Source organism: Cherax quadricarinatus, chromosome 26 (assembly GCF_038502225.1).
Source record: "Cherax quadricarinatus isolate ZL_2023a chromosome 26, ASM3850222v1, whole genome shotgun sequence".
Classification (NCBI taxonomy): domain Eukaryota; kingdom Metazoa; phylum Arthropoda; class Malacostraca; order Decapoda; family Parastacidae; genus Cherax; species Cherax quadricarinatus.
The window spans coordinates 29,290,941-29,318,916 of NC_091317.1; the positions used below are offsets into that span (position 1 = coordinate 29,290,941).

At 49.9% G+C, this 27,976-nt stretch overlaps 1 protein-coding gene across 1 annotated transcript in view; it reads left to right on the plus strand.

Moving 5' to 3' along the window:
* Positions 1-435: 435 nt before the first annotated feature.
* Positions 436-27,976, plus strand: part of LOC128691579 (hemicentin-2-like) — a gene marked incomplete at its 3' end in the record, with an annotated part of 30,519 nt that continues 2,978 nt past the window's right edge. The window contains exons 1-5 of the mRNA XM_070088960.1: positions 436-481; positions 963-1,255; positions 4,140-4,210; positions 27,600-27,739; positions 27,892-27,976. The exon at positions 27,892-27,976 is cut by the window's right edge and continues 57 nt beyond it. Of these exons, the coding sequence (XP_069945061.1) occupies positions 436-481; positions 963-1,255; positions 4,140-4,210; positions 27,600-27,739; positions 27,892-27,976 (635 nt within the window). The remainder of the gene's footprint in view (positions 482-962; positions 1,256-4,139; positions 4,211-27,599; positions 27,740-27,891) is intronic.

Consider the following 27,976-nt stretch of genomic DNA (forward strand, 5'->3'; position numbering starts at 1 on the left):
GTGTTGGTTAGAAGTGTCTCTTGTAGTGTTAGCTGTCTACGACAGTGTTGGTTAGAGGTGTCTCTTGTAGTGTTAGCTGTCTACGACAGTGTTGGTTAGAAGTGTCTCTTGTAGTGTTAGCTGTCTACGACAGTTTTGGTTAGAAGTGTCTCTTGTTGTGTTAGCTGTCTACGACAGTGTTGGTTAGAAGTGTCTCTTGTAGTGTTAGCTGTCTACGACAGTGTTGGTTAGAAGTGTCTCTTGTAGTGTTAGCTGTCTACGACAGTTTTGGTTAGAAGTGTCTCTTGTAGTGTTAGCTGTCTACGACAGTGTTGGTTAGAAGTGTCTATTGTAGATAAATGACGGATGGTCTGTCCTGACCTATCAGCAACGACAGTTTATAAGACCTCGGTAGCTGCACTGTAGTGTAAGGTACGTGTTACCTTAAGAGCGTCGATGGGGTCACAGAAACAAAGAGGTAATCAAGTATATTCTAAGAAAGGTGAGGGTAACTCCAAAATAGTCTCAAGTACATTGCTTTCGTGGTCTTATTGCCACCTCCAAAATGTCCACATAAATACTTAAATGATTGAGTGAAAATGCCAGTAAATTTACTGAAAGAATCCTGGGAAAAAATGTGGTATTTTTTTTTATGTAAATGTATAGTGATAATCTTGGTATACATGTACAGTGATACTATTAGTATACATGTATAGTAATACTGTTGGCATACATGTATAGTGATATCGTTGATGAACATGTATAGTGATACAGCCAAACAAACAACTCGCAACGAGTTGTTTATTTGGCTGTACGTCTACCTTCAACTGGTCTGCTGAAGAGGACCTCAGTTGGAAGTCGAAATATATAAACAACATATTTTTATTTTTCTTAGCTTCGATGTATTTTTATACATCTCATATAAAAGTGTGAGTCGACTCTGAATTCAAGTCCCTGACTTATGTGTGTGTCTCTTTTGACAGGAGACGAACAGGTGTCGGGAGCAGGTGAGAGGAGCCAGGTACCGGGGGCAGGTGAGAGGAGCCAGGTACCGGGAGCAGGTGAGAGGAGCCAGGTACCGGGAGCAGGTGAGAGGAGCCAGGTACCGGGAGCAGGTGAGAAGAGCCAGGTACCAGCACACAAGCGTCAATCAGTACAGTATTCCACGCTGGTAGGACCGTCATTTGTCAACGCCAGCGTGCACGCCTACGCCCACGCCCCCGTAGGCCAGACAGCTTACCTCACCTGCGTGGTTAGAAACCTCCATAACTACACTGTGAGTTATCAACCCTCTTCTCTCTAGTATAGTTCCCCTCCCTCGAATTTAAGGCTTTATTTCTAAATATTAATAATAATACTAATACTAATACTAATAAAAATTTAATTATAATTATTATTATTATTATTATTATTATTATTATTACTATCTCTAACATGAATAAACAGAGCATTAGTTTCTTATCCGGTTTTAATGTTTATGTTGTAATTATGTTAGTTCAAGACTTTTCCCAGTTTGACCGTAATAAACTTTATCACATGTTCCACAGGGGATCTTATAAACACAAATGTCAGCATTTTGGGGTGATTTTTTAGTTTTTAATTATATCAAGGTTTTTAAATACAATTTTGATTTTAATATTCTTAAGTAGAGAATGTTTATCATGGTAAGATAGACCCAACATATTTTTGGTTGTTTCTGAATTATAAAATATGTTTCTGGCAATGTTAAAAGTTTTGCCACTAAATTTTTTTGGGGGTATTTTTGATCGTTCGCTATTTCATAAATATTCAAAATTTCTTCATCTATGAACTCTGGGTTGCAAATGCGCAGAGTTTACAAATTAGAAATATGGATGAGCGTACAGAAAGTGATATTAAGAATATTAAGACTAATAGCGTATATAAGAGTATTTAGCTGAGAGAGAACCTAAGATATAAGGCTGGAGAGACTACATGACCTTTTTAAACGAAATTAGAGATAGGACAGTCATTTATAATGTCTTTGAAGGGACCTGAGCCAAAGCTTAACATGGCCACACTGGTGCGAGATTCATCTGTTAAAACCTGTATTTGTGGTCAGAGTGAGGCCCATGCTAACCTTCCTATGGTGTACAGAAATGCACCTAGTAGAATGATGATTATTAAGCCACAGCGGATACCACACTGGTCTGCTAGTGTTACTACCATGGGTTCGAACCTCACTTCATGCAGTAAGCTGAGAGACAGGAAAACACTGTGAACACATGCTTGTAATTGGTGTTGTGATACCAACAAACTGAGAACACGAACACTAATGTACAGTTGGGAACACTTATTAAGAAACACGTAAGTGTCCCCAGTCTTCTAATAACAGTTTTCACCTATAATTAACCTCGTCCATAATTACTATCACATTTCCTTTGTCTGTTTCGTAAAGTGAAGTCCAGGATCGTTACTTAATTCATGGTATAACTTAACAAATATTTAAGGACAACTGTGTTGCAGGGGTCAATGGTCATCAAATATTAGTTAAATTATACCATGAATTAAGTAACGATCCTGGACTTCACCTTACGAAACAGACAAAGGAAATGTGATAGTAATTATGGACGATTAAAATGGTATAAAATACCGACAGATTGTTAGGTAAGACACATATGCAACAGTTAGGTATCTTTATTTCGAAACGTTTCGCCTACACAGTAGGCTTCTTCAGTCGCCTACTGTGTAGGCGAAACGTTTCGAAATAAAGATACCTAACTGTTGCATATGTGTCTTACCTAACAATCTGTCGGTATTTTATACCATTTTAATGTTCATTCTGTCAGACACTGCAACACAAGGGTATCTTGGTACAGACCATCAACTTCGACAACCTCTACTAGTGAGAACGGCTGGGTTTGAGAGGGACCTGCCCTCCCAAAGCAACCTACGTCTCACCTCCTGGCACTATATAAGGCTCCATCCTGTCACTTCAACTTCATATTGTTTCAGACAACGGAACAATGCTCTTCTCCAGACTGAGGGACTGACCACCTCAAAACTTTAAGGGTGATGGACTGATTACATTGTCTTCAAGTATCTTCTGCTTCTATCAACTTTTCTGTACTCGACTGAAGAAGCCTACTGTGTAGGCGAAACGTTTCGAAATAAAGATACCTAACTGTTGCATATGTGTCTTACCTAACAATTATGGACGAGGTTAATTATAGGGGAAAACTGTTATTAGAAGACGGGGGACACTTAGGTGCCTCTTAAAGGAAACGTTTCGCCACGAGTGACTTTAGTCTTGATGAAGCAAGCTATTTGTGGCCAGACCTGACCTTTCATATATACCCAGAACTGTATACAAGTATTCTTTTCTGCAGAGAACTCGGAGGCGCAGACAGTGTGTGTTTGTCAGGCATGGTTGAGGCTGGGTTGAGGCTGGGGTCAGTCTGGGGTCAGGCTGGGGTCAGGACCACCAGGGTACATCTCAAACTTGATTTACGCAGATGAGTCAAAGGGATGTTAGGAGGCATTGTTTCAGCCTCTGGATGGTCAGGAAGTGGATCAACTTAGACAATGTGTGTGGCAGGAAACTTAATACCAACGAGGCACAAAGTTACTGAAACAAGTTGCGTCAGAAGCTGAGTCAGGAGCCGTGGTCCGACCCCCATAGCCACAAATAGGCAAGTAAGGAATGGTCCCAAATCTGCACACAGAAATCACTCCCTACGAAAGTAAAAGACTGGGCAGGCGATGCAAAATGCCCCCAATAAAAAGTAGGGGCGCCATTGGTACACTAAGAGAAAACACCATAAGTGTCCGGGGCCCAAGACTGTTCAACAGCCTCCCATCAAGCATTAGGGGAATTGCCAATAAACTCCTGGCTGCCTTCAAGAGAGAGCTGGACAGATACCTAAAGTCAGTGCCGGATCAGCCGGGCTGTGGCTTGTACGTTGGACTGCGTGCGGCCAGCAGTAACAGCCTAGTTGATCAGGCCCTGATCCATCGGGAGGCCTGGTCATGGACCGGGTCGCGGGGGCGTTGATCCCAGGAATAACCTCCAGGTAACCTCCAGGTATATTTTCATTATCATTTTGCGGGTGTGCACGTGTTTGTTTATGCACATGTGTGTGCACACGTGTATGTATGTATACGTGTATGCACTGCCACGTAATGCTCTGGTCTCTTGACAGGTCTCGTGGGTGAGAGCAAGAGACATACACCTGCTGACAGCTGGCAAGACTACCTACACCTCAGACCACAGGTGAGATACACACACACACACACACACACACCACGTGGCTACATACATGGGCACACATACATGGCCACGCATACATGGCCACACACATACTAAATGGCCCATAAACCAACATCTCAGTTTTCCATACATCAAAGTATTTTGAGAAACCTGCAGCTGTCATCCATACACTGCTGTAGCATCCAGGCTACTGAGTGCCGCAGCTGTCATCCATACACTGCTGTAGCATCCAGGCTACTGAGTGCTGCAGCTGTCATCCATACACTGCTGTAGCATCCAGGCTACTGAGTGCTGCAGCTGTCATCCATACACTGCTGTATCATCCAGGCTACTGAGTGCTGCAGCTGTCATCCATACACTGCTGTATCATCCAGGCTACTGAGTGCTGCAGCTGTCATCCATACACTGCTGTAGCATCCAGGCTACTGAGTGCTGCAGCTGTCATCCATACACTGCTGTAGCATCCAGGCTACTGAGTGCTGCAGCTGTCATCCATACACTGCTGTATCATCCAGGCTACTGAGTGCTGCAGCTGTCATCCATACACTGCTGTAGCATCCAGGCTACTGAGTGCTGCAGCTGTCATCCATACACTGCTGTATCATCCAGGCTACTGAGTGCTGCAGCTGTCATCCATACACTGCTGTAGCATCCAGGCTACTGAGTGCTGCAGCTGTCATCCATACACTGCTGTAGCATCCAGGCTACTGAGTGCTGCAGCTGTCATCCATACACTGCTGTATCATCCAGGCTACTGAGTGCTGCAGCTGTCATCCATACACTGCTGTAGCATCCAGGCTACTGAGTGCTGCAGCTGTCATCCATACACTGCTGTATCATCCAGGCTACTGAGTGCTGCAGCTGTCATCCATACACTGCTGTAGCATCCAGGCTACTGAGTGCTGCAGCTGTCATCCATACACTGCTGTATCATCCAGGCTACTGAGTGCTGCAGCTGTCATCCATACACTGCTGTAGCATCCAGGCTACTGAGTGCTGCAGCTGTCATCCATACACTGCTGTAGCATCCAGGCTACTGAGTGCTGCAGCTGTCATCCATACACTGCTGTAGCATCCAGGCTACTGAGTGCTGCAGCTGTCATCCATACACTGCTGTAGCATCCAGGCTACTGAGTGCTGCAGCTGTCATCCATACACTGCTGTATCATCCAGGCTACTGAGTGCTGCAGCTGTCATCCATACACTGCTGTAGCATCCAGGCTACTGAGTGCTGCAGCTGTCATCCATACACTGCTGTAGCATCCAGGCTACTGAGTGCTGCAGCTGTCATCCATACACTGCTGTAGCATCCAGGCTACTGAGTGCTGCAGCTGTCATCCATACACTGCTGTAGCATCCAGGCTACTGAGTGCTGCAGCTGTCATCCATACACTGCTGTAGCATCCAGGCTACTGAGTGCTGCAGCTGTCATCCATACACTGCTGTAGCATCCAGGCTACTGAGTGCTGCAGCTGTCATCCATACACTGCTGTATCATCCAGGCTACTGAGTGCCGCAGCTGTCATCCATACACTGCTGTAGCATCCAGGCTACTGAGTGCTGCAGCTGTCATCCATACACTGCTGTAGCATCCAGGCTACTGAGTGCTGCAGCTGTCATCCATACACTGCTGTAGCATCCAGGCTACTGAGTGCTGCAGCTGTCATCCATACACTGCTGTAGCATCCAGGCTACTGAGTGCTGCAGCTGTCATCCATACACTGCTGTATCATCCAGGCTACTGAGTGCCGCAGCTGTCATCCATACACTGCTGTAGCATCCAGGCTACTGAGTGCTGCAGCTGTCATCCATACACTGCTGTAGCATCCAGGCTACTGAGTGCTGCAGCTGTCATCCATACACTGCTGTAGCATCCAGGCTACTGAGTGCTGCAGCTGTCATCCATACACTGCTGTATCATCCAGGCTACTGAGTGCTGCAGCTGTCATCCATACACTGCTGTAGCATCCAGGCTACTGAGTGCTGCAGCTGTCATCCATACACTGCTGTAGCATCCAGGCTACTGAGTGCTGCAGCTGTCATCCATACACTGCTGTAGCATCCAGGCTACTGAGTGCTGCAGCTGTCATCCATACACTGCTGTAGCATCCAGGCTACTGAGTGCTGCAGCTGTCATCCATACACTGCTGTAGCATCCAGGCTACTGAGTGCTGCAGCTGTCATCCATACACTGCTGTAGCATCCAGGCTACTGAGTGCTGCAGCTGTCATCCATACACTGCTGTATCATCCAGGCTACTGAGTGCTGCAGCTGTCATCCATACACTGCTGTAGCATCCAGGCTACTGAGTGCTGCAGCTGTCATCCATACACTGCTGTAGCATCCAGGCTACTGAGTGCTGCAGCTGTCATCCATACACTGCTGTAGCATCCAGGCTACTGAGTGCTGCAGCTGTCATCCATACACTGCTGTAGCATCCAGGCTACTGAGTGCTGCAGCTGTCATCCATACACTGCTGTATCATCCAGGCTACTGAGTGCTGCAGCTGTCATCCATACACTGCTGTAGCATCCAGGCTACTGAGTGCTGCAGCTGTCATCCATACACTGCTGTAGCATCCAGGCTACTGAGTGCTGCAGCTGTCATCCATACACTGCTGTAGCATCCAGGCTACTGAGTGCTGCAGCTGTCATCCATACACTGCTGTAGCATCCAGGCTACTGAGTGCTGCAGCTGTCATCCATACACTGCTGTATCATCCAGGCTACTGAGTGCTGCAGCTGTCATCCATACACTGCTGTATCATCCAGGCTACTGAGTGCTGCAGCTGTCATCCATACACTGCTGTAGCATCCAGGCTACTGAGTGCTGCAGCTGTCATCCATACACTGCTGTAGCATCCAGGCTACTGAGTGCTGCAGCTGTCATCCATACACTGCTGTATCATCCAGGCTACTGAGTGCTGCAGCTGTCATCCATACACTGCTGTAGCATCCAGGCTACTGAGTGCTGCAGCTGTCATCCATACACTGCTGTATCATCCAGGCTACTGAGTGCTGCAGCTGTCATCCATACACTGCTGTAGCATCCAGGCTACTGAGTGCTGCAGCTGTCATCCATACACTGCTGTAGCATCCAGGCTACTGAGTGCTGCAGCTGTCATCCATACACTGCTGTAGCATCCAGGCTACTGAGTGCTGCAGCTGTCATCCATACACTGCTGTATCATCCAGGCTACTGAGTGCTGCAGCTGTCATCCATACACTGCTGTATCATCCAGGCTACTGAGTGCTGCAGCTGTCATCCATACACTGCTGTATCATCCAGGCTACTGAGTGCTGCAGCTGTCATCCATACACTGCTGTAGCATCCAGGCTACTGAGTGCTGCAGCTGTCATCCATACACTGCTGTATCATCCAGGCTACTGAGTGCTGCAGCTGTCATCCATACACTGCTGTAGCATCCAGGCTACTGAGTGCTGCAGCTGTCATCCATACACTGCTGTAGCATCCAGGCTACTGAGTGCTGCAGCTGTCATCCATACACTGCTGTAGCATCCAGGCTACTGAGTGCTGCAGCTGTCATCCATACACTGCTGTAGCATCCAGGCTACTGAGTGCCGCAGCTGTCATCCATACACTGCTGTAGCATCCAGGCTACTGAGTGCTGCAGCTGTCATCCATACACTGCTGTAGCATCCAGGCTACTGAGTGCTGCAGCTGTCATCCATACACTGCTGTAGCATCCAGGCTACTGAGTGCTGCAGCTGTCATCCATACACTGCTGTAGCATCCAGGCTACTGAGTGCTGCAGCTGTCATCCATACACTGCTGTAGCATCCAGGCTACTGAGTGCTGCAGCTGTCATCCATACACTGCTGTATCATCCAGGCTACTGAGTGCTGCAGCTGTCATCCATACACTGCTGTAGCATCCAGGCTACTGAGTGCTGCAGCTGTCATCCATACACTGCTGTAGCATCCAGGCTACTGAGTGCTGCAGCTGTCATCCATACACTGCTGTAGCATCCAGGCTACTGAGTGCTGCAGCTGTCATCCATACACTGCTGTAGCATCCAGGCTACTGAGTGCTGCAGCTGTCATCCATACACTGCTGTAGCATCCAGGCTACTGAGTGCCGCAGCTGTCAGCCACTATACTGACTCAGCATCCAGGCTACTGAGTGCCGCAGCTGTCAGCCACTACACTGACTCAGCATCCGGGCATTGAGTGCCGCAGCTGTCAGCCACTACACTGACTCAACATCCGGGCACTGAGTGCCGCAACTGTCAGCCAGTACACTAATTCTTCCGACCACTGAGTGCCGCAGCTGTCAGTCACTACACTGACGCAGCATCAGGGCACTGAGTGGCGCAGCTGTCAGCCACTACACTGACTCAACATTACACTCTTCCTGATTTCAGGCCTCTGATTACAAGCCTCTCTATAAGGCTATCTCTGCTGACAGTCACAAAAGAACTTCTTGAGAAGAAGCTGTCAACAGAACCTTGGGAGACTGAGTAGTGCTCCGGGACACTGTCTGACAGTAGTGCCATGGGACACTGACAGTAGTGCCATGGGATACAGTCTGACAGAAGTGCCATGGGACAGTGTCTGACATTAGTGCCATGGACACTGTCTGACAGTAGTGCCATTGGACACTGTCTGACAGTAGTGCCATGGAACACAGTCTGAGAGTAGTGCCATGGGACACAGTCTGACAGTAGTGCCATGGAACACTGTCTGACAGTAGTCCCATGGGACACTGTCTGACAGTAGTGCCATGGGACACTGTCTGACAACAGTACCATGGGACACTGGCAGTAGCGCCATAGGACACAGTCTGACAGTAGTGCCATGGGACGCTGTCTGACAGTAGTGCCATGGGACACTGATAGTAGCGCCATAGGACACTGTCTGACAGTAGTGCCATGAGACACTGTCTGACAGTAGTCCCATGGGACACTGACAGTAGCGCCATAGGACACTGTCTGACAGTAGTGCCATGGGACACTGTCTGACAGTAGTGCCATGGGACACAGTCCGACAGTAGTGCTATGGGACACAGTCTGACAGTAGTGCCATGGGACGCTGTCTGACAGTAGTGCCAAGGGACACGGTCTGACAGTACTGCCATGGGACACTGTCTGACAGTAGTGCCATGGGACACTGTCTGACAGTAGTGCCACGGGACACTGTCTGACAGTAGTGCCATGAGACACTGTCTGACAATAGTGTCATGGACACTGTCTGACGGTAGTGCCATGGGATACAGTCTGACAGTAGTGCCATGGGACACTGTCAGACAATAGTGTCATGGACACTGTCTGACGGTAGTGCCATGGGACACAGTCCGACAGTAGTGTTATGGGACACTGTCTGACAGTAGTGCCATGGGACGCTGTCTGACAGTAGTGCCACGGGACACGGTCTGACAGTAGTGCCATTGGACACTGTCTGACAGTAGTGCCATGGGACACTGTCTGACAGTAGTGCCAAGGGACACTGTCTGACAGTAGTGCCATGGGACACTATCTGACAATAGTGTCATGGACACTGTCTGACGGTAGTGCCATGGGATACAGTCTGACAGTAGTGTCATGGGACAGTCTGACAGTGCCATGGGACACTGTCTGACAGTAGTGCCATGGAACACTGTCTGACAGTAGTGCCATGGGACACTGACAGTAGTGCCATGAGACACTGTCTGAAAGCAGTGCCATGGGACACAGCCTGACAGTGCCATGGGACACAGTCTGGCGGTAGTGCCATGGAACATTGTCTGGCAGTAGTGCTATGGGACACTGACAGTAGTGCCATGGGACACTGTCTGAAAGTAGTGCCATGGGACACTGTCTGACAGTAGTGCCATGAAACACTGTCTGACAGTAGTGCCATGCGACACTGTCTGAAAGTAGTGCCATGGGACACTGACAATAGTGCCATGGGACACTGTCTGAAAGTAGTGCCATGGGACACAGTCTGACAGTGCCATGGGACACTGACAGTAGTGCCATGGGACACTGTCTGACAGTAATGCCGTAGGACACTGTCTGACAGTAGTGCCATGGACAATGTCTGACAGTAGTGCCATGGACAATGTCTGATAGTAGTGCCATGGAACACTGTCTGAAAGTAGTGCCATGGGACACAGTCTGACAGTGCCATGGGACACTGACAGTAGTGCCATGGGACACTGTCTGACAGTAATGCCATAGGACACTGTCTGACAGTAGTGCCATGGACAATGTCTGACAGTAGTGCCATGGACAATGTCTGATAGTAGTGCCATGGAACACTGTCTGACAGTAGTGCCATGGGACACTGACAGTAGTGCCATGGGACACTGACAGTAGTGCCATGGGACACTGACAGTAGTGCCATGGGACACTGTCTGAAAATAGTGTCATGGGACACTGACAGTAGTGCCATGGGACACTGTCTGACAGTAGTGCCATGGGATACTGTCTGACAGTAGTGCCATGGGATACTGTCTGACAGTAGTGCCATGGGATACTGTCTGACAGTAGTGCCATGGGACACTGACAGTAGTGCCATGGGACACTGACAGTAGTGCCATGGGACAGTAGTGCCATGGGACACTGACAGTAGTGCCATGGGACACTGACAGTAGTGCCATGGGACACTGACAGTAGTGCCATGGGACACTGACTGCCATGGGACACTGACAGTAGTGCCATGGGACACTGACAGTAGTGCCATGGGACACTGACAGTAGTGCCATGGGACAGTAGTGCCATGGGACACTGACAGTAGTGCCATCTGACAGTAGTGCCATGGGACACTGACAGTAGTGCCATGGGACACTGACAGTAGTGCCATGGGACACTGACAGTAGTGCCTGACAGTAGTGCCATGGGACACTGACAGTAGTGCCATGGGACACAGTAGTGCCATGGGACACTGACAGTAGTGCCATGGGACACTGACAGTAGTGCCATGGGACACTGACAGTAGTGCCATGGGACACTGACAGTAGTGCCATGGGACACTGACAGTAGTGCCATTGGACACTGACAGTAGTGCCATGGGACACTGACAGTAGTGCCATGGGACACTGACAGTAGTGCCATGGGACACTGACAGTAGTGCCATGGGACACTGACAGTAGTGCCATGGGACACTGACAGTAGTGCCATGGGACACTGACAGTAGTGCCATGGGACACTGACAGTAGTGCCATGGAACACTGACAGTAGTGCCATGGGACACTGACAGTAGTGCCACGGGACACTGACAGTAGTACCATGGGACACTGACAGTAGTGCCATGGAACACTGACAGTAGTGCCATGGGACACTGACAGTAGTGCCATGGGACACTGACAGTAGTGCCATGGAACACTGACAGTAGTGCCATGGGACACTGACAGTAGTGCCATGGGACACTGACAGTAGTGCCATGGGATACTGTCTGACAGTAGTGCCATGGGATACTGTCTGACAGTAGTGCCATGGGACACTGACAGTAGTGCCATGGGACACTGACAGTAGTGCCATGGGACACTGACAGTAGTGCCATGGGACACTGACAGTAGTGCCATGGGACACTGACAGTAGTGCCATGGGACACTGACAGTAGTGCCATGGGAAGCTCTATATCACTTATAGCTAACCAGAAATTATTTAATAACTTTTTCTAGTCATAAAATAACTAGTAATTTATTTAAGAAAGTCAAGTATTTCAGTAACTTGTATGGTTAACACGAACGAGTCTTTCCTTGTTATGTTAATTAACCTCCGGTTAATGTTACTAACACCTGAATTCGAACAGTCATCGCTTCTCCAATATTTAAAGCATACCACGGGCGGGGATCTAACCCGCGATCGGTCTGGAGTTTTATGTCTCTCTGATCGCGGGTTCAAGCCCCGCCCGTGGTCTGGTTTGTTTGCGATTGTGTCATTACGATTTCGTGAGTTAGTTCTCCAGTATTTACCAGAGCAGTCACCAGCTGTCACCTCACTACCAGTTGCTGTCAGTGCAGCAGTCACCAGCTGTCACCTCACTACCAGTAGCTGTCAGTGCAGCAGTCACCAGCTGTCCCCTCCCTACCAGTAGCTGTCAGTTCAGCAGTCACCAGCTGTCACCTTAATACCAGTAGATGTCAGTGTAGCAGTCACCAGCTGTCACCTCACTACCAGTAGCAGTCACTGAAACAGTCACCAGCTGTCACCTCACTACCAGTTGCTGTCAGTGTAGCAGTCACCAGCTGTCACCTCAATACCAGTAGCTGTCAGTGTAGCAGTAACTAGCTGTCACCTCACTACCAGTAGCTGTCAGTGCAGCAGTCACCAGCTGTCACCTCAGTACCAGTAGCTGTCAGTGTAGCAGTCTCTAGCTGTCACCTCACTACCAGTAGCTGTCAGTGCAGCAGTCACCAGCTGTCACCTCACTACCAGTAGCTGCCAGTGCAGCAGTCACCAGCTGTCACCTCACTACCAGTAGCTGTCAGTTCAGCAGTCACCAGCTGACACCTCACTACCAGTAGCTTTCATTGTAAGTCACCAGCTGTCACCTCACTACCAGTAGCTGTCAGTGTAGCAGTCACCAGCTGTCGCTTCAGTAACAGTAGCCGTCAGTGTAGCAGTCACCAGCTGTCACATCAATACCAGTAGCTGTCAGTGTAGCAGTCACCAGCTGTCACATCAGTACCAGTAGTTGTCAGTGTAGCAGTCACCAGCTGTCAGCTCACTACCAGTAGCTGTCAGTGCACCAGCCACCAGCTGTCACCTCACTACCATTAGCTGTCAGTGCAGCAGTCACCAGCTGTCACCTCACTACCAGTAGCTGTCAGTGCAGCAGTCACCAGCTGTCATCTCCCTACCAGTAGCTGCCAGTACAGCAGTCACCAGCTGACACCTCACTACCAGTAGCTGTCAGTGCAGCAGTCACCAACTGTCACCTCACTAACAGTAGCTGTCAGTGCAGCAGTCACCAGCTGTCACCTAACTACCAGTAGCTGTCAGTGCAGCAGTCACCTCACTACCATTAGCTGTCAGTGCAGCAGTCACCAGCTGTCACCTCAGTACCAGTAGCTGTCAGTGCAGCAGTCACCAGGTGTCACCTTACTACCAGTAGCTGTCAGTGCAGCAGTCACCAACTGTCACCTCACTAAAAGGAGCTGTCAGTGCAGCAGTCACCAGCTGTCACCTCAGTACCAGTAGCCGTCAGTGCAGCAGTCACCAGTTGTCACCTTACTACCAGAAGCTGTCAGTTCAGCAGTCACCAGCTGTCACCTCACTAAAAGGAGCTATCAGTGCAGCAGTCACTAGCTGTCACCTCATTACCAGCAGATGTCAGTGCAGCAGTCACCAGCTGTCACCTCACTACCATTGGCTGTCAGTGCAGCAGTCACCAGCTGTCACCTCACTACCAGTAGCTGTCAGTGCAGCAGTCACCAGCTATCACCTCACTACCAGTAGCTGTCAGTGCAGCAGTCACCAGCTGTCACCTCAGTACCAGTAGCTGTCAGTGCAGCAGTCACCAGCTGTCACCTGACTACCAGTAGCTGTCAGTGCAGCAGTCACCAGCTGTCACCTCACTATCAGTAGTTATGAGTGCAGCAGTCACCAGCTGTCCCCTCACTACCAGTAGCTGTCAGTTCAGCAGTCACTAGCTGTCACCTCACTACCAGTAGCTGTCAGTGTGGCAGTCACCAGCTGTCACCTCACTACCAGTAGCTGTCAGTTCAGCAGTCACCAGCTGTCACGTCACTACCAGTAGCTGTCAGTGCAGCAGTCACCAACTGTCACCTCACTAAAAGGAGCTGTCAGTGCAGCAGTCACCAGCTGTCACCTCAGTACCAGTAGCCGTCAGTGCAGCTGTCACTAGTTGTCACCTTACTACCAGAAGCTGTCAGTGCAGCAGTCACCAGCTGTCACCTCACTAAAAGGAGCTATCAGTGCAGCAGTCACCAGCTGTCACCTCATTACCAGCAGATGTCGGTGCAGCAGTCACCAGCTGTCACCTCACTATCAGTAGTTATGAGTGCAGCAGTCACCAGCTGTCCCCTCACTACCAGTAGCTGTCAGTGCAGCAGTCACCAGCTATCACCTCACTACCAGTAGCTGTCAGAGCAGCAGTCACCAGCTGTCACCTCACTACCAGTAGCTGTCAGTGCAGCAGTCACCAGCTGTCACCTCACTACCAGTAGCTGTCAGAGCAGCAGTCACCAGCTGTCACCTCACTACCAGTAGCTGTCAGAGCAGCAGTCACCAGCTGTCACCTCACTACCAGTAGCTGTCAGTGCAGCAGTCACCAGCTGTCACCTCACTACCATTACCTGCCAGTGCAGAAGTCACGAGCTGTCACCTCAGTACCAGTAGCTGTCAGTGCAGCAGTCACCAGCTGTCACCTGACTACCAGTAGCTGTCAGTTCAGCAGTCGCCAGTTGTCACCTCACTACCAGTAGCTGTCAGTTCAGCAGTCACTAGCTGTCACCTCACTACCAGTAGCTGTCAGTGTGGCAGTCACCAGCTGTCACCTCACTACCAGTAGCTGTCAGTTCAGCAGTCACCAGCTGTCACGTCACTACCAGTAGCTGTCAGTGCAGCAGTCACCAACTGTCACCTCACTAAAAGGAGCTGTCAGTGCAGCAGTCACCAGCTGTCACCTCAGTACCAGTAGCCGTCAGTGCAGCTGTCACTAGTTGTCACCTTACTACCAGAAGCTGTCAGTGCAGCAGTCACCAGCTGTCACCTCACTAAAAGGAGCTATCAGTGCAGCAGTCACCAGCTGTCACCTCATTACCAGCAGATGTCGGTGCAGCAGTCACCAGCTGTCACCTCACTACCATTGGCTGTCAGTGCAGCAGTCACCAGCTGTCACCTCACTACCAGTAGCTGTCAGTGCAGCAGTCACCAGCTATCACCTCACTACCAGTAGCTGTCAGAGCAGCAGTCACCAGCTGTCACCTCACTACCAGTAGCTGTCAGTGCAGCAGTCACCAGCTGTCACCTCACTACCAGTAGCTGTCAGAGCAGCAGTCACCAGCTGTCACCTCACTACCAGTAGCTGTCAGAGCAGCAGTCACCAGCTGTCACCTCACTACCAGTAGCTGTCAGTGCAGCAGTCACCAGCTCTAACCTCACTACCATTACCTGCCAGTGCAGAAGTCACCAGCTGTCACCTCAGTACCAGTAGCTGTCAGTGCAGCAGTCACCAGCTGTCACCTGACTACCAGTAGCTGTCAGTGCAGCAGTCACCAGTTGTCACCTCACTATCAGTAGTTATGAGTGCAGCAGTCACCAGCTGTCACCTCACTACAAGTAGCTGTCAGTGAAGCAGTCACCAACTGTCACCTCACTATCAGTAGCTGTCAGTGCAGCAGTCACCAGCTGTCACTTCACTACCAGTAGCTGTCAGTGCAGCAGTCACCAGCTGTCACCTCACTACCAGTAGCTGTCAGTGCAGCAGTCACCAGCTGTCACCTCATTACCAGCAGATGTCAGTGCAGCAGTCATCAGCTGTCACCACACTACCAGTAGCTGTCAGTGCAGCAGTCACCAACTGTCACCTCACTATCAGTAGCTGTCAGCGCAGCAGTCACCAGTTGCCACCTCACTACCAGTATCTGTCAAGACAACAGTCACCCCACTACCAGAAACTGTCAAAGCAGCAGTCACCAGCTATCATCGTGCTGAATTATTAACTGCTGACAGAGGTACGCTATCATTCCCGACAAGCCCAGCATTTAATAGTTCGTGAATTTAGAATTGGCCTTAATGAAGCTCGAGTGACTTAGGTAAGACTTTTATGAGAGGCTGACCAGAGATGATGCATCATGCATGACCTGCCATTGACACTGTCCAGTCAGCATTAGGAATAATTGACAGTGTGGGAAATGAATTACTCCAACAGAGGAAGAATTACTTACGGATTGATTCTACGTTCTGTGATCGATTGAATTGGAGCCCAACATGGCGACCTTGAGTTGCAGCTCTCCGGGGAGTCGATGTGTAACATATCACTTAGTCATTATGACTGCATGTCACCTGTACACCACCAGTCACTACACCAGGGTCATTATGGCTGCATGTCACCTGTACACCACCAGTCACTACACGAGGGTCATTATGGCTGCATGTCACCTGTACACCACCAGTCACTACACGAGGGTCATTATGGCTGCATGTCACCTGTACACCACCAGTCACTACACGAGGGTCATTATGGCTGCATGTCACCTGTACACCACCAGTAACTACACGAGGGTCATTATGGCTGCATGTCACCTGTACACCACCAGTAACTACACGAGGGTCATTATGACTGCATGTCACCTGTACACCACCAGTCACTACACGAGGGTCATTATGACTGCATGTCACCTGTACACCACCAGTCACTACACGAGGGTCATTATGACTGCATGTCACCTGTACACCACCAGTCACTACACGAGGGTCATTATCACTGCATGCCCCCTGTACACCACCAGTCACTACACGAGGGTCATTATGACTGCATGTCACCTGTGCACCACCAGTCACTACACGAGGGTCATTATGACTGCATGTCACCTGTGCACCACCAGTCACTACACGAGGGTCATTATGGCTACATGTCACCTGTGCACCACCAGTCACTACACGAGGGTCATTATGACTGCATGTCACCTGTACACCACCAGTCACTACACGAGGGTCATTATGACTGCATGTCACCTGTGCACCACCAGTCACTACACGAGGGTCATTATGACTGCATGTCACCTGTACACCGCCAGTCACTACACGAGGTTCATTATGGCTGCATGTCACCTGTACACCACCAGTCACTACACGAGGTTCATTATGGCTGCATGTCACCTGTACACCACCAGTCACTACACGAGGTTCATTATGACTGCATGTCACCTGTACACCACCAGTCACTACACGAGGTTCATTATGGCTGCATGTCACCTGTACACCACCAGTCACTACACGAGGGTCATTATGACTGCATGTCACCTGTGCACCACCAGTCACTACACGAGGGTCATTATGACTGCATGTCACCTGTACACCACCAGTCACTACACGAGGGTCATTATGACTGCATGTCACCTGTGCACCACCAGTCACTACACGAGGGTCATTATGACTGCATGTCACCTGTACACCACCAGTCACTACACGAGGGTCATTATGGCTGCATGTCACCTGTACACCACCAGTCACTACACGAGGTTCATTATGGCTGCATGTCACCTGTACACCACCAGTCACTACACCAGGGTCATTATGACTGCATGTCACCTGTACACCACCAGTCACTACACGAGGTTCATTATGGCTGCATGTCACCTGTACACCACCAGTCACTACACGAGGTTCATTATGGCTGCATGTCACCTGTACACCACCAGTCACTACACCAGGGTCATTATGACTGCATGTCACCTGTACACCACCAGTCACTACACGAGGTTCATTATGGCTGCATGTCACCTGTACACCACCAGTCACTACACGAGGTTCATTATGGCTGCATGTCACCTGTACACCACCAGTCACTACACGAGGTTCATTATGGCTGCATGTCACCTGTACACCACCAGTCACTACACGAGGTTCATTATGGCTGCATGTCACCTGTACACCACCAGTCACTACACGAGGTTCATTATGGCTGCATGTCACCTGTACACCACCAGTCACTACACGAGGTTCATTATGGCTGCATGTCACCTGTACACCACCAGTCACTACACGAGGGTCATTATGGCTGCATGTCACCTGTACACCACCAGTCACTACACGAGGTTCATTATGGCTGCATGTCACCTGTACACCACCAGTCACTACACGAGGTTCATTATGGCTGCATGTCACCTGTACACCACCAGTCACAACACGAGGGTCATTATGTCTGCATGTCACCTGTGCACCACCAGTCACTACACGAGGGTCATTATGACTGCATGTCACCTGTACACCACGAGTCACTACACGAGGGTCATTATGTCTGCATGTCACCTGTACACCACCAGTCACTACACGAGGGTCATTATGGCTGCATGTCACCTGTACACCACCAGTCACTACACGAGGGTCATTATGACTGCATGTCACCTGTACACCACTGCAGTCACTACACCAGGGTCATTATGGCTGCATGTCACCTGTACACCACCAGTCACTACACGAGGGTCATTATGGCTGCATGTCACCTGTACACCACCAGTCACTACACGAGGGTCATTATGACTGCATGTCACCTGTACACCACCAGTCACTACACGAGGGTCATTATGACTGCATGTCACCTGTACACCACCAGTCACTACACGAGGGTCATTATGACTGCATGTCACCTGTACACCACCAGTCACTACACGAGGGTCATTATGACTGCATGTCACCTGTACACCACCAGTCACTACACCAGGGTCATTATGACTGCATGTCACCTGTACACCACCAGTCACTACACCAGGGTCATTATGACTGCATGTCACCTGTACACCACCAGTCACTACACGAGGGTCATTATGACTGCATGTCACCTGTACACCACCAGTCACTACACGAGGGTCATTATGGCTGCATGTCACCTGTACACCACCAGTCACTACACCAGGGTCATTATGACTGCACTGCATGTCACCTGTACACCACCAGTCACTACACGAGGTTCATGGCTGCATGTCACCTGTCCACCACCAGTCACTACACCAGGGTCATTATGACTGCATGTCACCTGTACACCACCAGTCACTACACGAGGTTCATTATGGCTGCATGTCACCTGTACACCACCAGTCACTACACGAGGTTCATTATGGCTGCATGTCACCTGTACACCACCAGTCACTACACGAGGGTCATTATGGCTGCATGTCACCTGTACACCACCAGTCACTACACGAGGGTCATTATGACTGCATGTCACCTGTACACCACCAGTCACTACACGAGGGTCATTATGACTGCATGTCACCTGTACACCACCAGTCACTACACGAGGGTCATTATGGCTGCATGTCACCTGTACACCACCAGTCACTACACGAGGGTCATTATGACTGCATGTCACCTGTACACCACCAGTCACTACACGAGGGTCATTATGACTGCATGTCACCTGTACACCACCAGTCACTACACGAGGGTCATTATGACTGCATGTCACCTGTACACCACCAGTCACTACACGAGGGTCATTATGGCTGCATGTCACCTGTACACCACCAGTCACTACACGAGGGTCATTATGGCTGCATGTCACCTGTACACCACCAGTCACTACACGAGGGTCATTATGGCTGCATGTCACCTGTACACCACCAGTCACTACACGAGGGTCATTATGGCTGCATGTCACCTGTACACCACCAGTCACTACACGAGGGTCATTATGGCTGCATGTCACCTGTACACCACCAGTCACTACACGAGGGTCATTATGGCTGCATGTCACCTGTACACCACCAGTCACTACACGAGGGTCATTATGGCTGCATGTCACCTGTACACCACCAGTCACTACACGAGGGTCATTATGGCTGCATGTCACCTGTACACCACCAGTCACTACACAGGGTCATTATGACTGCATGTCACCTGTACACCACCAGTCACTACACGAGGGTCATTATGACTGCATGTCACCTGTACACCACCAGTCACTACACGAGGGTCATTATGACTGCATGTCACCTGTACACCACCAGTCACTACACGAGGGTCATTATGACTGCATGTCACCTGTACACCACCAGTCACTACACGAGGGTCATTATGACTGCATGTCACCTGTACACCACCAGTCACTACACGAGGGTCATTATGGCTGCATGTCACCTGTACACCACCAGTCACTACACGAGGGTCATTATGTCTGCATGTCACCTGTACACCACCAGTCACTACACGAGGGTCATTATGGCTGCATGTCACCTGTACACCACCAGTCACTACACGAGGGTCATTATGACTGCATGTCACCTGTGCACCACCAGTCACTACACGAGGGTCATTATGACTGCATGTCACCTGTACACCACCAGTCACTACACGAGGGTCATTATGACTGCATGTCACCTGTACACCACCAGTCACTACACGAGGGTCATTATGACTGCATGTCACCTGTACACCACCAGTCACTACACGAGGGTCATTATGACTGCATGTCACCTGTACACCACCAGTCACTACACGAGGGTCATTATGACTGCATGTCACCTGTACACCACCAGTCACTACACGAGGGTCATTATGACTGCATGTCACCTGTACACCACCAGTCACTACACGAGGGTCATTATGACTGCATGTCACCTGTACACCACCAGTCACTACACGAGGGTCATTATGACTGCATGTCACCTGTACACCACCAGTCACTACACGAGGGTCATTATGACTGCATGTCACCTGTACACCACCAGTCACTACACGAGGGTCATTATGACTGCATGTCACCTGTACACCACCAGTCACTACACGAGGGTCATTATGGCTGCATGTCACCTGTACACCACCAGTCACTACACGAGGGTCATTATGGCTGCATGTCACCTGTACACCACCAGTCACTACACGAGGGTCATTATGACTGCATGTCACCTGTACACCACCAGTCACTACACGAGGGTCATTATGACTGCATGTCACCTGTACACCACCAGTCACTACACGAGGGTCATTATGACTGCATGTCACCTGTACACCACCAGTCACTACACGAGGGTCATTATGACTGCATGTCACCTGTACACCACCAGTCACTACACGAGGGTCATTATGACTGCATGTCACCTGTACACCACCAGTCACTACACGAGGGTCATTATGACTGCATGTCACCTGTACACCACCAGTCACTACACGAGGGTCATTATGACTGCATGTCACCTGTGCACCACCAGTCACTACACGAGGGTCATTATGACTGCATGTCACCTGTGCACCACCAGTCACTACACGAGGGTCATTATGACTGCATGTCACCTGTGCACCACCAGTCACTACACGAGGGTCATTATGACTGCATGTCACCTGTGCACCACCAGTCACTACACGAGGGTCATTATGACTGCATGTCACCTGTGCACCACCAGTCACTACACGAGGGTCATTATGGCTGCATGTCACCTGTACACCACCAGTCACTACACGAGGGTCATTATGACTGCATGTCACCTGTACACCACCAGTCACTACACGAGGGTCATTATGACTGCATGTCACCTGTGCACCACCAGTCACTACACGAGGGTCATTATGACTGCATGTCACCTGTGCACCACCAGTCACTACACGAGGGTCATTATGACTGCATGTCACCTGTACACCACCAGTCACTACACGAGGGTCATTATGACTGCATGTCACCTGTGCACCACCAGTCACTACACGAGGGTCATTATGACTGCATGTCACCTGTACACCACCAGTCACTACACGAGGGTCATTATGACTGCATGTCACCTGTACACCACCAGTCACTACACGAGGGTCATTATGGCTGCATGTCACCTGTACACCACCAGTCACTACACGAGGGTCATTATGACTGCATGTCACCTGTACACCACCAGTCACTACACGAGGGTCATTATGACTGCATGTCACCTGTACACCACCAGTCACTACACGAGGGTCATTATGGCTGCATGTCACCTGTACACCACCAGTCACTACACGAGGGTCATTATGGCTGCATGTCACCTGTACACCACCAGTCACTACACGAGGGTCATTATGACTGCATGTCACCTGTACACCACCAGTCACTACACGAGGGTCATTATGGCTGCATGTCACCTGTACACCACCAGTCACTACACGAGGGTCATTATGGCTGCATGTCACCTGTACACCACCAGTCACTACACGAGGGTCATTATGGCTGCATGTCACCTGTACACCACCAGTCACTACACGAGGGTCATTATGGCTGCATGTCACCTGTACACCACCAGTCACTACACGAGGGTCATTATGGCTGCATGTCACCTGTACACCACCAGTCACTACACGAGGGTCATTATGACTGCATGTCACCTGTACACCACCAGTAACTACACGAGGGTCATTATGGCTGCATGTCACCTGTACACCACCAGTCACTACACGAGGGTCATTATGACTGCATGTCACCTGTACACCACCAGTCACTACACGAGGGTCATTATGACTGCATGTCACCTGTGCACCACCAGTCACTACACGAGGGTCATTATGACTGCATGTCACCTGTACACCACCAGTCACTACACGAGGGTCATTATGACTGCATGTCACCTGTACACCACCAGTCACTACACGAGGGTCATTATGACTGCATGTCACCTGTACACCACCAGTCACTACACGAGGGTCATTATGACTGCATGTCACCTGTACACCACCAGTCACTACACGAGGGTCATTATGACTGCATGTCACCTGTGCACCACCAGTCACTACACGAGGGTCATTATGACTGCATGTCACCTGTACACCACCAGTCACTACACGAGGGTCATTATGACTGCATGTCACCTGTACACCACCAGTCAAGGATCCTGACACTGACATACACACCTTTCATTGTATATACACTGACATACACATCTTTGAGTGAGAGACAAATACTTCTCAATGTATATACTCCGAGACAAATATTCACTGACAAATGTTTCTTCCTTAGAGAAACATTTGTCAGTGTATATAAATTGATATACACACACACCACCTCAGTTTATATAGGAGACACACACTTCTCAGTGAATATACAGTAATATATATATACATGACTCAGTGTGTATACACTGAAAGAAACACACCTCTAAATGTATATTCAGTGAAATATACACACTTCTCAGTCTATATACATTGAGAAATATATACATCAGATTGTAGATTCAACACACACACGTCCAGTCTGTGAAAGATTATTGGTTATTGACTGAATACAACAGAAGACGCAGTGTAGGTTTTATCCTCCGTCTGTTTATCGTTGCTCTGTGATCGATGAGGCTAATAGAGAGAGTATGCTCAGTAAAATATTGAATATAGCATCAAATGCAAAAGGGGATGGTGACCGAAGCCGTGTCCTCGAACTCACCAGCCAGGGGTTCAAACCCCGCCCTTTCCTTATTAGCTCGCAATTGTGATTTTACGATTTCGTGAACTTGTGTGTCAGTGACCAGTGAGTATTAAAGAGGGAGGGAAAAGAAGTCTTGCGGAAGATATTTTAATTTAATTTGCATGTATAACAACATAGTTGTGAGTCAGTCTTGCGACCAGCAGACGGAGCATCGAGCCTTCACAGTTCTTTGTGTGTCAAATAACGTATAACAAATAAAACTACCTGGATGAACTTTAATAATTAAAACTGAAAGTTGACCTAATGCCACCAGGCCTTAATTGTAACACAAATTCCTGAGTGATAGCTGGGCAGGCGACCAGCGGCGCCGTGTGACTTACTTCCTGACGTCCTTGTGGTCCGTGTGTCTTACTTCCTGACGTCCTTGTGGTCTGTGTGTCCGTGTGTCTTACTTCCTGACTGTGGTCCGTTGTCTCACTTACTGACGTCTGTGGTGTGTGTCTTACTTCCTGACGTCCCTGTGGTCCTGTCTTACTTCCTGGTCCCGTCCTTGTGTCTCACTTCCTGACGTCCCTGTGGTCCGTGTGTGACTTACTTCCTGACGTCCCTGTGGTCCGTGTGTCTTACTTCCTGACGTCCCTGTGGTCCGTGTGTCTCACTTACTGACGTCCCTGTGGTCCGTGTGTCTTACTTCCTGACGTCCCTGTGGTCCGTGTGTCTTACTTTGACGTGTGGTCTTACTTCCTGACGTCCCTGTGGTTCGTGTGTCTCACTTCCTGACGTCCCTATGGTCCGTGTGTCTCACTTCCTGACGTGTGTCGTGTGTTACTTCCTGACGTCCCTGTGGTTCGTGTGTCTTACTTCCTGACGTGTGTCGTGTGTCTTACGTGACGTCCCCTGTGTGTCTCACTTTCTGACGTCCCGGTAGTCCGTGTGTCTCACTTCCTGACGTCCCTGTGGTCGTGTGTCTTACTTCCTGACGTCCCTGTGGTCCGTGTGTTCCTGACGTCCCTGTGGTTCGTGTGTCTCACTTCCTGACGTCCCTGTGGTCCGTGTGTCTCACTTCCTGACGTCCCTGTGGTCCGTGTGTCTCACTTCCTGACGTCCCTGTGGTCCGTGTGTCTCACTTTCTGACGTCCCGGTAGTCCGTGTGTCTCACTTCTTGACGTCCCTGTGGTTCGTGTGTCTTACTTCCTGACGTCCCTGTGGTGCGTGTGTCTTACTTCGTGACGTCCCTGTGGTCTGTGTGTCTCACTTTCTGACGTCCCGGTAGTCCGTGTGTCTCACTTCCTGACGTCCCTGTGGTCCGTGTGTCTTACTTCCTGACGTCCCTGTGGTCCGTGTGTCTCACTTCCTGACGTCCCTGTGGTCCGTGTGTCTTACTTCCTGACGTCCCTGTGGTCCGTGTGTCTTACTTCCTGACGTCCCTGTGGTCCGTGTGTCTCACTTCCTGACGTCCCTGTGGTCCGTGTGACGTCCCTGTGGTTCGTGTGTCTCTTCCTACGTCCCTGGTCCTGACGTCCCTGTGGTCCGTGTGTCTCACTTACGTGTGTTCCTGACGTCCCCCGTGTGTCTCACTTCTTGACGTCCCTGTGGTTCGTGTGTCTTACTTCCTGACGTCCCGTGTGTCTTACTTCGTCGTCCCTGTGGTCTGTGTGTCTCACTTCCTGACGTGTGTCTCACTTCCTGACGTCCCTGTGGTCCGTGTGACTCACTTCCTGACGTCCCTGTGGTCTGTGTGTCTTACTTCCTGACGTCCGTGTGTCTGACGTCCCTGCGGTCAGTGTGTTCACTTCCTGACGTCCCTGTGGTCCGTGTGTCTAACTTCCTGACGTCCCTGTGAATCTTACTTCCTGGCGTCCCTGTGGTCCGTCCCTGTGGTCCGTGTGTCTCACTTCCTGACGTCCCTGTGGTCCGTGTGTCTTACTTCCTGACGTCCCTGTGGTCCGTGTGTCTTACTTCCTGACGTCCCTGTGGTCCGTGTGTCTTACTTCCTGACGTCCCTGTGGTCCGTGTGTCTCACTTCCTGACGTCCCTGTGGTCCGTGTGTCTTACTTCCTGACGTCCCTGTGGTCCGTGTGTCTCACTTCCTGACGTCCCTGTGGTCCGTGTGTCTTACTTCCTGACGTCCCTGTGGTCCTTCCTGACGTGACGTCCCTGTGGTCCGTGTGTCTTACTTCCTGACGTCCCTGTGGTCCGTGTGTCTTACTTCCTGACGTCCCTGTGGTCCTTGTGTCTCACTTCCTGACGTCCCTGTGGTCCGTGTGTCTTACTTCCTGACGTCCCTGTGGTCCGTGTGTCTTACTTCCTGACGTCCCTGTGGTCCGTGTGTCTCACTTACTGACGTCCCTGTGGTTCGTGTGTCTCACTTCCTGACGTCCCTGTGGTCCGTGTGTCTTACTTCCTGACGTCCCTGTGGTTCGTGTGTCTCACTTCCTGACGTCCCTGTGGTCCGTGTGTCTTACTTCCTGACGTCCCTGTGGTCCGTGTGTCTCACTTCCTGACGTCCCTGTGGTCCGTGTGTCTCACTTCCTGACGTCCCTGTGGTTCGTGTGTCTTACTTCCTGACGTCCCTGTGGTGCGTGTGTCTTACTTCGTGACGTCCCTGTGGTCTGTGTGTCTCACTTCCTGACGTCCCTGTGGTGGTCCGTGTGAATCTTACTTCCTGACGTCCTGGTCTTGACGTCCTTGTGGTCCGTGAATCTTACTTCCTGACGTCCCTGTGGTCCGTGTGTCTCACTTCCTGACAGAAGCATCTTAGCACCAGGAGAGCAGCATCCTGACAGAAGCATCTTAGCACCAGGAGAGCAGCATCCTGACAGAAGCATCTTAGCACCAGGAGAGCAGCATCCTGACAGAAGCATCTTAACACCAGGAGAGCAGCATCCTGACAGAAGCATCTTAACACCAGGAGAGCAGCATCCTGACAGAAGCATCTTAACACCAGGAGAGCAGCATCCTGACAGAAGCATCTTAACACCAGGAGAGCAGCATCCTGACAGAAGCATCTTAACACCAGGAGAGTAGCATCCTGACAGAAGCATCTTAGCACCAGGAGAGCAGCATCCTGACAGAAGCATCTTAACACCAGGAGAGCAGCATCCTGACAGAAGCATCTTAACACCAGGAGAGTAGCATCCTGACAGAAGCATCTTAACACCAGGAGAGTAGCATCCTGACAGAAGCATCTTAACACCAGGAGAGCAGCATCCTGACAGAAGCATCTTAGCACCAGGAGAGCAGCATCCTGACAGAAGCATCTTAACACCAGGAGAGCAGCATCCTGACAGAAGCATCTTAACACCAGGAGAGCAGCATCCTGACAGAAGCATCTTAACACCAGGAGAGCAGCATCCATTAAACGCTATTCTGGACCAGCAGATATCTCACTATAATAAAACAGTAAAAAAAAAATTTAGAATGGTTGGAATCTTTCCCATAGCTGGAGAATGACTCATCTGATCGGCTTCAAACTTCCACTACTGGTGAAGTTTTCCTGAAAGCAAGTTTGGTACTCTTACTGGGTGACTTAGCTCCCACTTCTCCAGTTTACTGAATAAACATTAACATAAATTTACATTCAGTAACTGAAGAACGTTTTTTTCTGATCTGTGTCCCGTGGCTAACTTGGTAATGCACTTATCTCACATGTTGAGTGTCCCTGGTTCGATCCCTGGCATGGATGGAAACGCAGAGTATGTTTCCTTACACCTGCTTTCCCTGTTCACCCAGCAGTAAGTAGGTACCTGGTTGTTAGCTGACTGGTGTGGGTCGCATCCTGGGGGTGGCAGTATACCTTAAATAGGGCTGAGTTTTGAAATAAGCTAAGGTTGGATAACAACTCTTGGCCTGTAAAATTGATTTGTGTACAAAAATATTAACTATGATACATTCTGTAAGAAGGATGAGCTGTATTTATGACTGACTCACGAAATTATAACGTCACGATTACAAACAAACCACGGTACGGGCGGGGCTTGAACCCGCGCTGGCCTGGAGTTTTGCGACTCGCTTGCCGCGAGTTCGGTCCCCACCCGTATTGTGGTTAGGATGATACCGCATAAGTATAGTTTATGCGGGTATAAATTTGAAATTTTAGCGAAATTAACAAAGAATCTGAAATCACTGGGATAAGATCAATTAACTGAGAATGCTGTTTCCGATCGGCTTGAAACTTTCAACAGTTGTGAGCATTTATTTCGCAGTAAGTTTAGCGTGAGAGAGTCTCTCATCCCTAGACGTATCCCTCACTCCCACTATAACTCCCACCTCTCCCTCCTCACTTTCTCTCTTACTTTCTCTCCTCTTTTCCATATTCGCTTTCTCGTCCTCCCCCTTGCTTCTCTTACTCTCCCCACTGACACACTCTTCCTCCCTCATCTCCCCAGGTTCGTGGGTGTTAACCCAGGGGGCGGGGAGCAGTGGGTACTGAGGCTGCACCACGCAAAGCCCACGGACGCTGGCATGTACCTCTGTCAAGTGTCCGTTACTCCACCCATCTCCACGTCCGTCACTCTCCTTGTAACAGGTCAGTAGACGAGAGAGAGAGAGAGAGAGAGAGAGAGAGAGAGAGAGAGAGAGAGAGAGAGAGAGAGAGAGAGAGAGAGAGAGAGAGAGAGAGAGAGAGAGAGAGAGTGAGAGAGAGAGAAAGAGACTAACATTGTACACTTCTACACACAGAAGCGGCCGCCAGGGTGTCGCCAGGGAGGGAGATCTTCCTGAAGGAAGGCAGCCGTTTGGTGTTGGTGTGTGAGGTCCGTGGTTG